This window comes from Meleagris gallopavo, chromosome 4 (assembly GCF_905368555.1).
Source record: "Meleagris gallopavo chromosome 4, MGAL_WU_HG_1.1, whole genome shotgun sequence".
Lineage (NCBI taxonomy): Eukaryota > Metazoa > Chordata > Aves > Galliformes > Phasianidae > Meleagris > Meleagris gallopavo.
The window spans coordinates 20,262,444-20,276,414 of NC_139407.1; the positions used below are offsets into that span (position 1 = coordinate 20,262,444).

General features: G+C 36.9%; 1 protein-coding gene across 10 annotated transcripts in view; it reads right to left on the bottom strand.

Moving 5' to 3' along the window:
- TENM3 (teneurin transmembrane protein 3) overlaps positions 1 to 13,971 on the bottom strand; it is a 399,330-nt gene that overhangs the window by 158,054 nt on the left and 227,305 nt on the right. For 6 of the 10 annotated variants that reach the window (XM_085222460.1, XM_085222458.1, XM_085222456.1 and 3 more), the window contains one exon: positions 8,533 to 8,742. The exons of the other annotated variants lie outside the window; for them this stretch is intronic. In XM_085222460.1, coding sequence (XP_085078586.1) covers positions 8,533 to 8,742 — 210 coding nt within the window. The remainder of the gene's footprint in view (positions 1 to 8,532; positions 8,743 to 13,971) is intronic. 10 annotated transcript variants of the gene reach the window in all.

Below are 13,971 nucleotides of genomic sequence, written 5' to 3' on the forward strand. Positions count from 1 at the left end.
AATTAAATGAATGGTGACACTTTCTCATCTCGGGGAAAAGAGAATGAAAAAAACCCAACACCATCGCTCCAAACAGAAGTGGCCTAAGAAATCAGACGACAAAATCACTTCCCTATCCTCCTTTCACAAAATAAAGTTCTGAGATTTTTTGTAAATTAAACTCACTGTGGGTTTCTGTGAGAGTTTCTGAATTCTTAAAGTTATCCAGGCTCAGTGGGTAGCAGAGCTAAGCGCTCTTTGTACAACAAATGCTCACGAAGTTGCCACTCAATGGCAAACAAATGGGAGCACGTGCAAGATTGGCAGTGTTATCTTAAATGAGACGCCTGGTTTTCTTAACACTTTCTGTAGTGCAGCATTGAGATAAAATATTAGATCTTTCCCTAAAATAGTATCATGAAAAAATCCTAAGTAGAAATTTAATGCAGTGATGCAAGTTGTCTGTATCCAATCCTGACCACACCCAGGCTATTTGCTGCAAACCTGCGCACTGCTTGACCCTATACGTAACTCACAAGGGCTGCAAGTCAGCCTCAGCAGCTGGGTGAACTCCTCAGCTTCGTAATTTATTATGAAAATAAACTTCCTTTGCGACTGTTTCTTTCTCCTTTTACCTCCTGTATTATAAATTAACTTCTCCTATAAATCTGTTAGAGCCTACTTTTCCCCACAAGAACAATCCATCCTGGCTCTTGCCTGTGACTTCAGGGCTCTCCCATTAGCAAGCTGCAAGTAAATTTAAATTCAAGCTCCTTATCTTGCAATTAGGAATGCCTGTAATCAAGATAAGTCAAAAGAAACAATCTGTGTGCAAGCATTGGCAAGAAGGGAAGGAATGAATTGTTGACTCTCTTGTTCATACATACTCCCAGGTACAAGTTAGTTCCGTTTAAGCCATCTGACATTTGCAAACAGCTCCCTCCCCCCCACCCCCAAACTCATTAAGACTATATTCTGTATTGATATTGATACTGTGTTTCAGAATGAATTTCTCTTCACAGATTTTCCTGCATGATTTTTTATATTCTGATATACAATGGGGGAAGGGAGATGTCTCTGCATCAGATATATCCGCAGTACAATGCACAGTTGGCAGGTTGTCCCATCTGGCATGCTTTTGAGTGTAAGACAGATAATTCGTCAATCGGAATCCTTTGATTTGTGAAGAGGCCGAAGTCATCATTGGAAAGATATTTTGCAGCTAATGATACAGGAGGTGTGGGGGAGACTGTTCTTTGAAGGCTACAAAGGCCAAAATCTGAGGAGAAATAATTGGTCTCGGCTCTTCTGCTAAGTAACAGAGATCGAAAACTACAAAAATCTTTAAGAGAAACACATGACTTACAACAATCAGATATGATATCTAATTGCCCACCACTTTGCAAAATTTGATTTTGTAGGAGTGAGGGTGAGATTGGGGAACTTTAATTTGCTCTTGGCAAGCAAAATGAATGCTTAATTAAACCGAACAAATGTACATTTTTGTACATTAAGGGAACAATGTCGACAGAAGTTTGGCTTAAAAACCAAAGAAAAAGGATAAAAAGATGGATTCATGAGACTGAAATCAAATATCAAAAAGGGATCAAAAATAAATTGGCTAGCAGTCACGACTTTTTTTTTTTTTTTTTAAGTTTTAAAAACAGCTATATTTGCCCCGAGCATATGGAACAGATAAATTTGTCGATCTTTACCTAAAGGATATTGGCCTCCCTGCACTATCTGATTTTTGAATATAAGAGATTAAATGCTTCTGCAAACTACTGAGCAAGCGCTGCAAGCATCACTACACACTAGTTGGAATATAACAGTCACTGGCCTCAGAAAAAAAAAAGTCAGTATCTATTTTTATAGAATGAACTTACTCTATATACCCTGAAAGCTTGTCAAATACCTCTACTCAGCATCACAAGCATTTTGGGGATCAAATACATTTGCTTACTAAGTATTCTTATGAGCACGTACATGCCCAGAAGACATTTATCAGTTTTCATTAAGAATAGACAGCCTTATTTTGTCATTTTGCAGGACATAAAATGTTTCAGTGAGTGGGAAGGGAAAGCAGCTGTTTTGCAGTACAGAAATACAGGACAAATGGCAGTTTTCTGTCAAACGTAAACAGACGATGCATGTGCACTACTAATGAAGCAGACTTATTACAGCTTAGCATGATAATCTCCATTATAACCTACGAAGTCACGTATACCTGATTTGAAACACACGGACATTACTACAAGAGCTCCAGGAGGTTATACAAGTCTGCCTTTTTCTGGGCGAATGTAGTCTCAGGTGCATGATTCTGATTTTTTTTAATTTTAATTTGATGTTACAGGTGACTTCTGCCATTTCTCTTGGGTAGCCTTTGACATCATAATACAGTTCCCTGGTAGATATTTTTTCCTGACACTTCATTGAATCCTTCCTCTATTTTCATTCTATCGCTTTTAATTGTATCTGTGTGGTATGTAAAATGTTTCCTTCCACATTGAGTTGCTGGTTTCCATCAGTGCTTAAGTAGCCTTTAGACTATGTGATGAGTAGTTTTGTTCTCTTAACTATTCCCATATATTAATATCTCTACCCTCTTAAATGTTTTTACTCTGATTTATCTGAACAGCAGACTAGCCAGCAATAATACCATAACAAGAAATTGACAGTAATTTTAAAAAAGCAAAATGCCCCAAATCAGAATTTATATTCCACTGATGCTATACCACAATTCTCTCTTTTCCAATGCATTTGCATGCCTGGCTCAATCTATATTTGTTAGTCAGACCACACTGCAAATTTATGTCTGATTTGCTGTTCAGTATCACTAAAATTCTCCAGGACCATTTTTCCTCTTCTGCCCCCACCCCCTCAAATGTTCTACATCTCAGGCCAGTTTAAAATTTTCAGTTCTAACATCACCTTATTAGTTTCTGGCCATACAGTTACCAATCTTTCCTTGTCCTTTCCTATTAACTTTTTGTCCCCAGTTGGTACTCAGAACTCTCACTATTTAGTATCATTGGGAAATTTTATTATTTTTACTCCTTCACATAATTAACGATGATGTTAAATAAAACCAAGATTATAGCATATCCCCACGATGTGCTTTAACACAACTCCTAGTTTGATCTATTATTCTTAATTTATTATCAGAGACTACTTCAAACCAAAGGGGACTGTATTCATTTTTTAAAACAGGATGTCTTCAGGTCTGACACTGGTCCAAAGACAAGTTATGTGTACTGATACAACAATGACAAAATTTATCATGAATTACAAGATAAGAAAAAAAAAAAAAAGAATAATTCAATGAACAATACTTAAGATAACAATGAAAGGAAAGGGCACCTAAGGAGTTTCCATGGAATTCACATGGTCTGTGGGTTCTTCAAATGATGGAAGGAAAAAGCAGCAAACATACACATCACCAGAAACACCCAAACAGCTTTTAAGCATTTGATCCTACCCCACCATGCCTATGCCTCTTTCTCATCCAGCATTCCTCTCCCTGCTTTTCTTCTCCAGTAATCAGAACTAAATTGCTCTTTATTACACATCAGACAACTGCCTGCCACTCAGCTTTACTTCAGTGTTATGTGTGGCTTCTCTTGTGGAAGAACTACAGCAGGAAAGTACAGAATGAGAGCTAGTAAGTTTCTTGCAGGCACTAAAACAAGACTGCCAGTAAGTGCAGGGACCAAGGCCCACGAGGTCCTTCCAAGATGTTGAGATGACTTACTTTACTGTGGCTCTTAATATTCACAGGTTATTTCCAACCTTCTCGTGAAGCAGCACAGGTACAGAAGGGAACCCATACTGTCCCTTGCTTTTGGTGTAAAACAGGAGGTCTTTCTGCTCTCTCAAGAGAAACTACAAGAACTGCAAGATTGGAAAAGCTGTCTTAAGTCCACCACTAACTTTTAACAGATTCCCACATTCACTGTTCAATTTCATTTGTTTCTAGTGAGAAGGAAAAGTTAGAAGTGGGAAGAAATGGAAACTACAGATTGCTTAGTCACAGTGGTATATGCTGAGATATCTTGACAGAAAAATAAAACATGATAGTTGAAGGGTAAATTTGAGCAAAACTAAAAATAGTCATATCAAAGAATCAAAGAATTGCTGGGGTTAAAAGCGACCTCAAGAGATGATCGAGTCCAATATCCCAACATCTGTGCTTTGTGCTTGCCTTTGTAATCTCCTCCAAGCTTGAGCATTTGGCCTGCATTCTCTCAGCAGCCTGCAGCAAAGCTAAACATTTTCACTTTGAATTTTTGATATCGTGGTATGAGAAAACAGTACGCAATTTCAGTATGACAGATACATTTATATAGCCTCTCCCACCAAATTCTAATGAGTCACCATGAACAAAAGTCCTCAGATTACCAAAACTACACAATAGAGCATTTGATGTCTGCAGAGTTACTTACAATGCACACTGAAATCTCCAAATATGAATATTTTTTGTAAATTGTCAGTCTCCCAGCCTTTTTCTTATACAAACTAAAACTCAGAATTGTGCTCTAGACATCTAAAGTTTCCTTTTCTGCAGGAAAGATTAGTTGTTTTGAACTGAAAAGTCTATCAATCTGCAGCTCTGTGGCCAGAGCAAAATCTTGTTTGTTATGCACCACCAGGCAGATCCTTGATCAAGTACAACAACAACAAAAAAAAGTTTTATATTATACTGAAGTTTATTTCAAATCATCCTATCATACAAACAATTGCTACAACCTGTTATGAAAACCTTGGAAAACTTAAGAGTTCTTTTGCCTTTGATGATTCTGCCATAATGTTTTCAATTTAGGGGTAAAAATCCCCAGTCTGAATTGAGTTTAGACTCTTCATCCCCATTGTCAAAATAAAGCTTTAACATTTATCTTTTCTTCATGCTATCTACTTAATCTAAAAACTTAGCACTGTATTTTCCATCATGCTGCACGTCTGTGTTGAAAGATAAACTACGTTACTAGATAAAATAAAGATAAATAAATATAATAAATAATAAAGATAAATAAATTTTCCTCCAAATTCTGACTAACCTATATTTTTGGCAGAAAAAAAATTAAGAAGCCTATTAAGATGCTCAAATACAGACTGCCATGTGACTTATATTGTTTATATGCAGACCATTACATAAAGAAAGCCTTTCCACAAAAACAATCATGTTCCAGAATCCTCTTTCCTCCCAGCCTAGTTCATTCTCCCTTTTTAACTGTGCCCTCTTCTTTGAAGGCCTATTCAGATACTGCTGTTTCTTATAAATCAGTTCACTATTCTAAAATCAATTGGAAATTTTCAGGAGTTCTAAAAATTGCTTTTACAAAACTAGGAAATTGTTCAAAAATCAGTAGACAAATAGGCTGACTGATGGGACAGAATCAGTAGAGTAAGACTGAACTGCACTGTGGAGAAACGGAACAACAAAAAAAAATCTAGGAAACTGAAAGCTCTCAAAGGAACACTTTTTTATCTTATGGTCCTCCAATTTGCATTCTCCTAAATTTTACATCTGTTAAAGCACCTCTTTAAGAGAAATCAAATGTTTCCTAGCAAACTGTGCACAACAGTCCTTGTCTGACATGAATTTCTAAAGCTACTAGCAGTACCTTCCATGAAGACCACTTCTTGTGAGCATCCAATAAATGGATTTTAATAATTCTCATTTCCCTTCTTCCTAATCTCTTAAATGAAAGCTAATCCATGTTGGTAAACAAAAGAAACCCAAACGCATAGATTAACAGAACTCTAACCACAATCAAATCCTTTAAATTTTAAGGATGTTACTATATTCAACAAATCAACTCAGACTAAAAGAAAACAAATATGTTTACATAGGCTGAAGAGAAAGTAATTTAACTTGTACTCACAAGAAGTCAATATAACTGAAAACAGTTCAGTAATAGAATTATTCTCTGTCAGCACCTTTTCTATCCTAAATGCTTTGAAAATACTTCCCCTAGCTAAGATAAATATCTAACAAAATTATCCAAAAATATAACACTTGAGTTATTGTGTTATCCATTAAAATCTCAGAATGGAAGGTTCCTTTCTATTTACATGCATTAAAAGAAAACTGGTGAAAAAATGACATCTTTCTTTGAGAGGAATATCCTATTCATGCTGTATTAGCATTTTAGCTGAAGAAAATACAACACTAAGAGAGTACCAAGGGCCACAATTAAACAACTTTTACTTTCTAGTGCAGATCTGGAGACATCTATCTACTAGTAAAAAAGCTATACAACTATGCAAATCACTATGTAGAAGCAAGTTATGAGCAGCATAGAAACAATTAGCTTGATTACTAAATTCAACCATTGTCTTTTTCACTCCTCCACAAAGAACATCATTTTTTCCAATCTAATAAGTCAGCAGTTTAAGATGTAAGAAACCACCATGAACAAAGCAAGTAGATTTCCCAAGCAATATTCACATACACGCTGAATGAAAGCATCCTGTTCCTTAAGTAATGCAATCCCTGATCCTGCTGCTGAGTGACTCATAGCAAGCCATCCATGGTCTTCTCATATTCCAGCAGAAAGAAAAAAGCAGCAATACTTGAATTTCGTCAATTACTGACATAGTAACTGCACTCAGCAAGTTCAAGCACTTCTAAAAACAAGTCTGATCTTGCGAAGAGGAAAGTAAGTTCATTAACTGTATTATATGACTGCCAGCAATACTAGATTATGAGTGTATGTGTATCACTGATTTAATTCTTTGACAGCACGAAGCAGCAACTGCAAGCACTTCCATTGGACATAATACAGGAAAGGGGTGAATTACAGACATCAGCAGATAGAGAAGAAAGGGAAGCACAGAGGATAGAGGGTAAGAGAAAAATAAACTTATAGAACATGCTGGTTGCTCCTTCTGGCTAGCCACAGTCTCACCACAGACAACTCTCTTAATGTACACCATGGTGTTAACTCCTGCCCTGTCAAAAAAACAAACAACTTCATTTTGTTCAGCTGAGGGGTCAAGATTTGACTTGCTGTGGGATTCGCTGAACTTACTTTGGCTGGGATGTTAACAATTGCAGAACAATCCTCAAGGTTGATCAACTCGCATTGGCAAGCAATTCCCAAAAATTTCAGAAACTGCAAAGTGTCAAAACCTAGAGGACTGATGAATACTTACAACTTGATACAATGAGTTTAAGAGGCTAGGAGATCTAAGAATTTCATCCCAAACATCCAAAATTTTTAGTAGCTTTCTCTTGCTGTTGCATATTTCATTTACAAAGGAGGGGGTTGATGGATAAGACAGCAATCTAAATGCGTTGACTTACCGAACTAAACCAGTCTACCTTTTGGATAATGCATATATTATCTAACAAATAACACATTCATTGACAGAAAAGAAATGAGACATCTGCATAACATAACCTGCATTATGTATTACCATGCTTCTGAGAAGTCCTCACAGATTAAAAATGGAATGAGTTGAAAATGCAAAAATAAACCTGTTATGCTCATTTTTCAAGAATTTAAGCTCCTACCACTGCAACCCCAATTCAAAGCATAATGTCTTTTCAAAATAAAAAAAACAAAACACTGTCAAACTCATGTGCACAACTGCTCTTAGAAAATTAGTTGAGACAGTAAAGTAGCACTTGAAGCTAGGAAGACTGTTTTGTTCCACAAAATAATTCTGTCCAACAAATCAATTTGCAATCTGTAGGCAAAATATTTCTCCAAACCCCCTCTAGTGACTCATATATAGGATGGTTCATTGCAATCAAAAGACAGAAATGGTTCCATAAAACCAAAAATTCTTGTTCCAGACTTTGTTGATCAACCCCAAGAAAGCTTATTCAATCATATAAAAACAAAAAAAGGAACCATGTGGGTTTTTTTTGTTTGTTTGTTTTTTAACATTTAGAAAGACAAAAAAGGTCAAGATTCTGTTTCCAACAGCAAGACATATAAGCAAGTACTTGTATTTCATACTCATCTCTCTCCCATTGGTTGTTCATACTAGTTGGGAGGATGAGAGCCATAGTAACATGCACTTTGGAGCTACTGTTTCTTCTCTGACCACACAGCTCTCTTCCAATACAGCTGTTTCCCTGATCTGCAGTGCCCTATCCAGAAACATAAATCTTCTTCTCCCACCTATGGGGAAACTAAAGCAGCGACTGGAACCTTTTAAACTTGATGAAGTAGCAGAAGATACACTTTACATTATTCTGAAACTAAACTTTATGACAGTATAACAAACTTCATCATATCCGTCAAAATATATAAGTAAAGCCTAGTCACTCGCAACAAATTGCATTACGTAAGAAATCATCAATAACTACTACTTTATATGAGTACTGCATTTTAAAATAACTTAAATGGTCTTCAATACACTGAGTTTCTACTCTTGCTTATGCTACAGTATTTCTAAAGTAGAGACATCATTTGCTAAATTTCAAGTAAAATCAATTTAAAATATGAAGTTATTTAGATACTCTAATTTTATTAGGCAATGTTGTAAGAGGATGGAAAATAAAAGGGTACTCAAACTATGGACAAAGCGTCCTCTTCTTACCATGACCTGGGACAGACACTGAAACAGTACCGGTCTGTACTAGAAAAGAGCTGGCAGTATAGTCCTCATCTGTATCAGAGTCCTGAACTGGCTGGCTGGTATTATTACTTAATAACCACCTCTGGTTGTCATGGAGATTGGGTGATGGAGGAGGGGAGTGTAAATGTTCAGTAACTGATGGACTAGATGAGGAGGATGGCATGGGAGGACCTACGGGAAAAAAAAAATTAAAAAATGGGTCAAGATATGACATGAACAACAAATCAATTCTTTTTTGCATCACTGAAAGGCAAACTGTCTACCCCAAATAATAAAAAAATAGAAAAAAGAATATGACAACAGCATGTAATATACTGGTTTAGGTGCTTTACAATACATGAGACAATGCCATGATTTGCTATTTCAATGTACAGTGTCTATTGCTCTTCTAAAATTCCAATGTCTCTGCAAAACAGAAGGACAGAAGAGCCGGTGCTAACTGAAATCAAATATTTGCTGTGCAACCAGTTGGGAAATATAACATTTTCTAATTTTTTAAGCATTTATTTTCCTAGACCGCTGTCAAAACTAAAGCAACTCTGTTTTGTCTAGCAAATACTAATACTTATGTGAAGGAAACACACACATTGCACTCTTTTTCCATTCTCATCTCTTCTAACCAGGTGAACTAGCAGAACAAACGTACTCAAGCATATGACCAAATACATAGTTTCCTCTTTCAGAGAGACATACCTGTATTTATGGAAGAAAATAAAACAAATAAGCACAGAAACAAAAACTGTTTTCCAAGCTTACAGATACAGAAACTCGCAGCCTTAAATTGCTACCCTATGAGTTATCCTGACAAGAAATTTTTAATAGTATTTTTTCAGACACAGATACTATTTAAAACCCATTAGAATGGGACATCTGTCAAACTTGAGTCCATCTGTACAAATTTTAGAAGACATGTATATGCAATGGCTGCTTCCCATTTCCACATCTTGCAAGCACCGTAAAGACATCACGAAAGACAACAAGTTTAAATAAAGCTTTAGGATATCATAACAAAACATTTAGTCCTTTAACAAAATAAAACCCAATAAGCAGTAAAGAGTTAGGTAATTTATCCTGCCATGTATATTCAGCACAGATCTCACTTAAGATGTCTACAGACCTAATCCACAGGGGCCTGCAGCCCTGAGTTATCTCTGCTTAAGAGACCACTCCCAGTAGATAGAGGCCTATGCCATGCCTGAGCTTATGTCGTCTTCCTTAGTAAGGATTTATTTTTCAGAATACCAGGATTATCTTTTTTTCTGGAAAAAAAAAAAAGCAGGGCACACAGGGTGTGTATTAGTGTCCAGTCTGATATCTGGAACAAGTCCTCTTCTTACAGGATGTGCCAGTCAGTGTGGAAGTGCCACAATTCTTGTAAATTTACCATATGCACTTCTGCGTGAGGAATAAGTGGGTAGAGAACACCCTACACTACAGTATCTGTGATTTCTCTCTTCACAATAGAATACCCATATTTATGTATTTGTTCTGACACTGTCCAGGCATTCACCTAGCTCTTTGACATCTCTCGCAGGTACCACAGTCAAATTACATTTCCTTCTAGAAGAATCAAGTTAGCTGAGGCTCACACAGATAAAATAGCAGACTTTTCAGGAGTTCTGATCTCATACCCAAATTCCTTAAGACAAAGAAATGATCCTGGAGAGCTTCGCAACAGTCACCACCAGCACAGGACTGCCAGAACTTCCTGAAGGAGCAGAAAAGACTATCCTATAGTGACTGCTGTGCTATGAATCTGTTGCTCCTATATTACCCTCATTTCCTAAGGGGCCATGTTAAGTTTGTGTCTGTGATCTAGAGAGTGCTTTCTCACCATTGATGTGGATAATGGAAAGAGCAAGGCAACTCTAAAGCTGACTGAATGGTAAAAGCAACAAGAAAGTCTCTTTAGAGCCAATAGGAAGAAGCAGGTTGAGAAAGTTGGCATATGATGGTTGTTCTGGAAAAAGTGAGGCCCTTCCCTTTGTAACTAAGACTCCCAGTGAGGGAGCTGTGCCAAATCTCTTTCCATCCCATCCCCTCCATGCTGCATTGAGATGCAGACTCAGCTGTAGAGGCAGTAAGGACCTTCCTCAGTTTTAGGGAAGGCAGCCAGAATTACTTCATAGCTAAAAACGAATAGAACTAGGAAAGACGATGTCATTTAGATAACTTCTGCACAAGTCCTCAAAGCCAAGACCATCTTAACATGTATGGTGGAAACTTGGTACTGTCTCCTTTCTTATTTTACTGGACCCATCCATGGAACTTCAAGCCATCTCACTGTCAGAGTTGTTAGAAAACTTCCCTAAGTATGTTCATCCTGAAGCACCGTGCTTACCTCATGCATGAGACTGACAGATCCAACTACTAAGTTCAATTTTCTGTGCTCTTGCGAAATGAATATAATAGCAGGTTTAATTCTGAAACAGAGTTGGCTCTGTGACCCCCACTGCACTTTAGATACAACAAACACCACCAATAGTATTTAAAAGCTTTACATGGTATAAGAATAAAGTAGTCTGGCAGTCTTAAGTATTTTACTGCCTGCAGGTGGGGAGTTGTAACAGATAACGAAGCAGCTTTATTACATAATTTCTGGAAGAAAAAGAAAAAAAGATTAACTTTCATGGATACCATTCATGATTAAGAACCTAAATTTACAGTAAGGGAAAAAGAGACTTTTCCATCATCTAATCATTGGTATTTTATCGTACTCTATAGCATAGTTGCACTGGAAAAGTGCAGTACCTCTCACTGCTATCCTTAAGTTTAATATAATAATAGAGCAGGCACCGATAACTTGAATTAACGTCTCTCCATCTCCTTTGTACAGTGCTAAAATCCTGATGAATAAAACAATTTTTTTCATCCACATTCAACATAGCCTGAGACATAACATCTTAGAAGCTCACTAAAACACATTAGGTCCCAACCAACTGGTTTACCAGGAAAGAAACGTGTGAGAGCTTTGCTAAAAACTGTTTGCTTAATTCTTTCAGACCATTTACTTCCTCTCAAACTTGTAGGGAACAGTGCAATATATACTATTAACAATTTTAAAACACCTTTGGTTCTGGAAGGAAACCAAGCTCTTACCATTAATCAAGTAACTCCTGCATGAAACCCAAGGCTGGGGAAATAACAAAGATGAGGGAGTGACATTTTACAGTCCTCAACTTGGGAATTTGGTAGAAGAAAGCAGACATTTATTCAAGTTCAAGATAAAGAGCTACCAGTTTTTCTTGCTAAACCTTGATTTTTTAAGTTGTTTGCCTCAGTGACCTGCATTATTTATTGAGAGTATATTTAAAGCTTTCTTTATCACATGTCCAAACTGATTTAGATAACCACTGTATCTCATTCAGATAATTATTTTTTCCCAAGTAAAAACTAACAATATATTTTGTTCTTTTGTTTTTTAAATTTAATGTGGAACACATCTCCTTTTTTGGCTTTAGGCTCCTCTGAATACAGAAGAGCACTTCAGATGTGTATTATCTGAAGCAAACCAGCATACCTATGGAGCTTATGCATAAAGATGTTTTCAATATGCTTCCCTTCACTTCTTCAATTACACTCATTAACTTTCATATACAACATAGCCTTGACTACACAAACCATAATCACACAAGATATCCTATTGCCTGAAGATGTGTCATGTCCAAGACCTCTTAATTATTTTGCAAATTCCCTCATTTATCCAGATTTATTAATTGCCTCAATGCTATGTGGCTAATTGACACTGCACTGGTGAGCATCCATCCGGAAAGAGCAATCCTCAGGTGCTCCGGACTACAGTTTCTCAGCTCAGAAAACAAGGTGTCAGGTACAAGACAGAAAGGTGGGGTTATGAGCAAATTTTCCACTAGCACACTCAATGGAGACAGTGACTGGAAAAACTAGGTGGTTATGCCTGTAACCCTTGCAGCAAATCATGCAACTTTGGTGATTTTTCTAAATCAACCTGATAGCAGCAGGCAGGTCGTTCCTGTCACAAAGTTGCACGGTCTGCAGAGAACAGGGAGCCAGTGACAGCACGAGCCAATTCTTCACAAGAACCCTAGGCCAACCAGCTGGGATGCGTATTTCTGTACAATTTCATCCAGCACTGGCAGATCTCTGCAAAACCTTAGTGAGAGTCCCTGTTCAATTCCAAGTGAAGACAGATAGCTATCTATGCTGCCATTTATAGAATAAGCTACAAGTTAAGAAAAAAAACTTAGCACTAGAAAAAGAGGGATCATAGACATCATGCCAATTTCTGATTTTCTTTTGTATATGGAATGAAAGGAATTTCAAACTACTTGGTAATAACTTTTAAATCCTAGTAAACAAGTTTAAAAATCACAAGAATCATTATGCGTGGCAAAATCCAATTCTGTTAATTATCGTTCTTTTTCCATACAGCTTAAAGGCACACAGTGATGCAAACAACATTTTATTCTACGGAAAGGCAGAAATGATTTTTTTTTCCCCCTCTTCTCCTACTTTTTTTTTTGTATACATTCAGCAAGAATTTCAGTTCTTCTGCTTTGTCTCTTACCCATATTTAAATAAAGCAGATTTTTTGTTTCTACTATGTGACTTTGATGCAAGACAGTAAGTTATTTTCTACTACTAAAAAATACACTTAAAAGTACTTAGATCTCCTCTATCAGATTTAAGAGGATAAACACACCTTCATTTGTTGGTATTTTCATAATGGAAAACATGATTTTTAATTTATTTTTCTGGAAGTACATAAAGATTTTTCACATGGAAATGCAGAACTCTGCAGAAAATATAGGCAAACTCCAGTAGTATGAGTCTCAATATAGCAATCTGTGAGGATGTGAATTATTTTTGGAAGGAAATAAGTCCCAAAAGGAGGTAAAACCCCAAGAAGACTGGCTGTAAGAAGAATATAAACCAAGAAAGATACCTAAATATAATTATGTTGAAAAAAAAAATTGTACAACTCTGTTCCGGGTCTACATTTGCAAAGTGACTGAAACATATGGAAAAGCCTGAAATCAGCAGTGGTACATGCAAAGACGATACAAAACAAAAGTTGGAAGCAGAGGCAATGCTGCATTTGGAAAAGTATATTTAAGCACTGAAGTCTGAGGCTGACACAATTGCTGCTGCCTAGCACTATAGGGACAAGAGCCTGGAAGCAACAGTGGCTTCTGCAGTGTGTGGGGGCCAGAGGACATGCTGGAAGAGCAGTGCCTCTGGCTCCAGAGTCTCCAGGATGCCACCGCCCACCTGCAATCCACACCTTACAGATGTATATGGTAGGTCACACCCTAAGCTTTAAAAATAAAGCAAAGCCATTAAAATCTTTTATGCTTATTCGTATTATGAAAAGCAGATAAAACAATTACTCAGCTTTCATCTTTTATCAGTCACTGCATG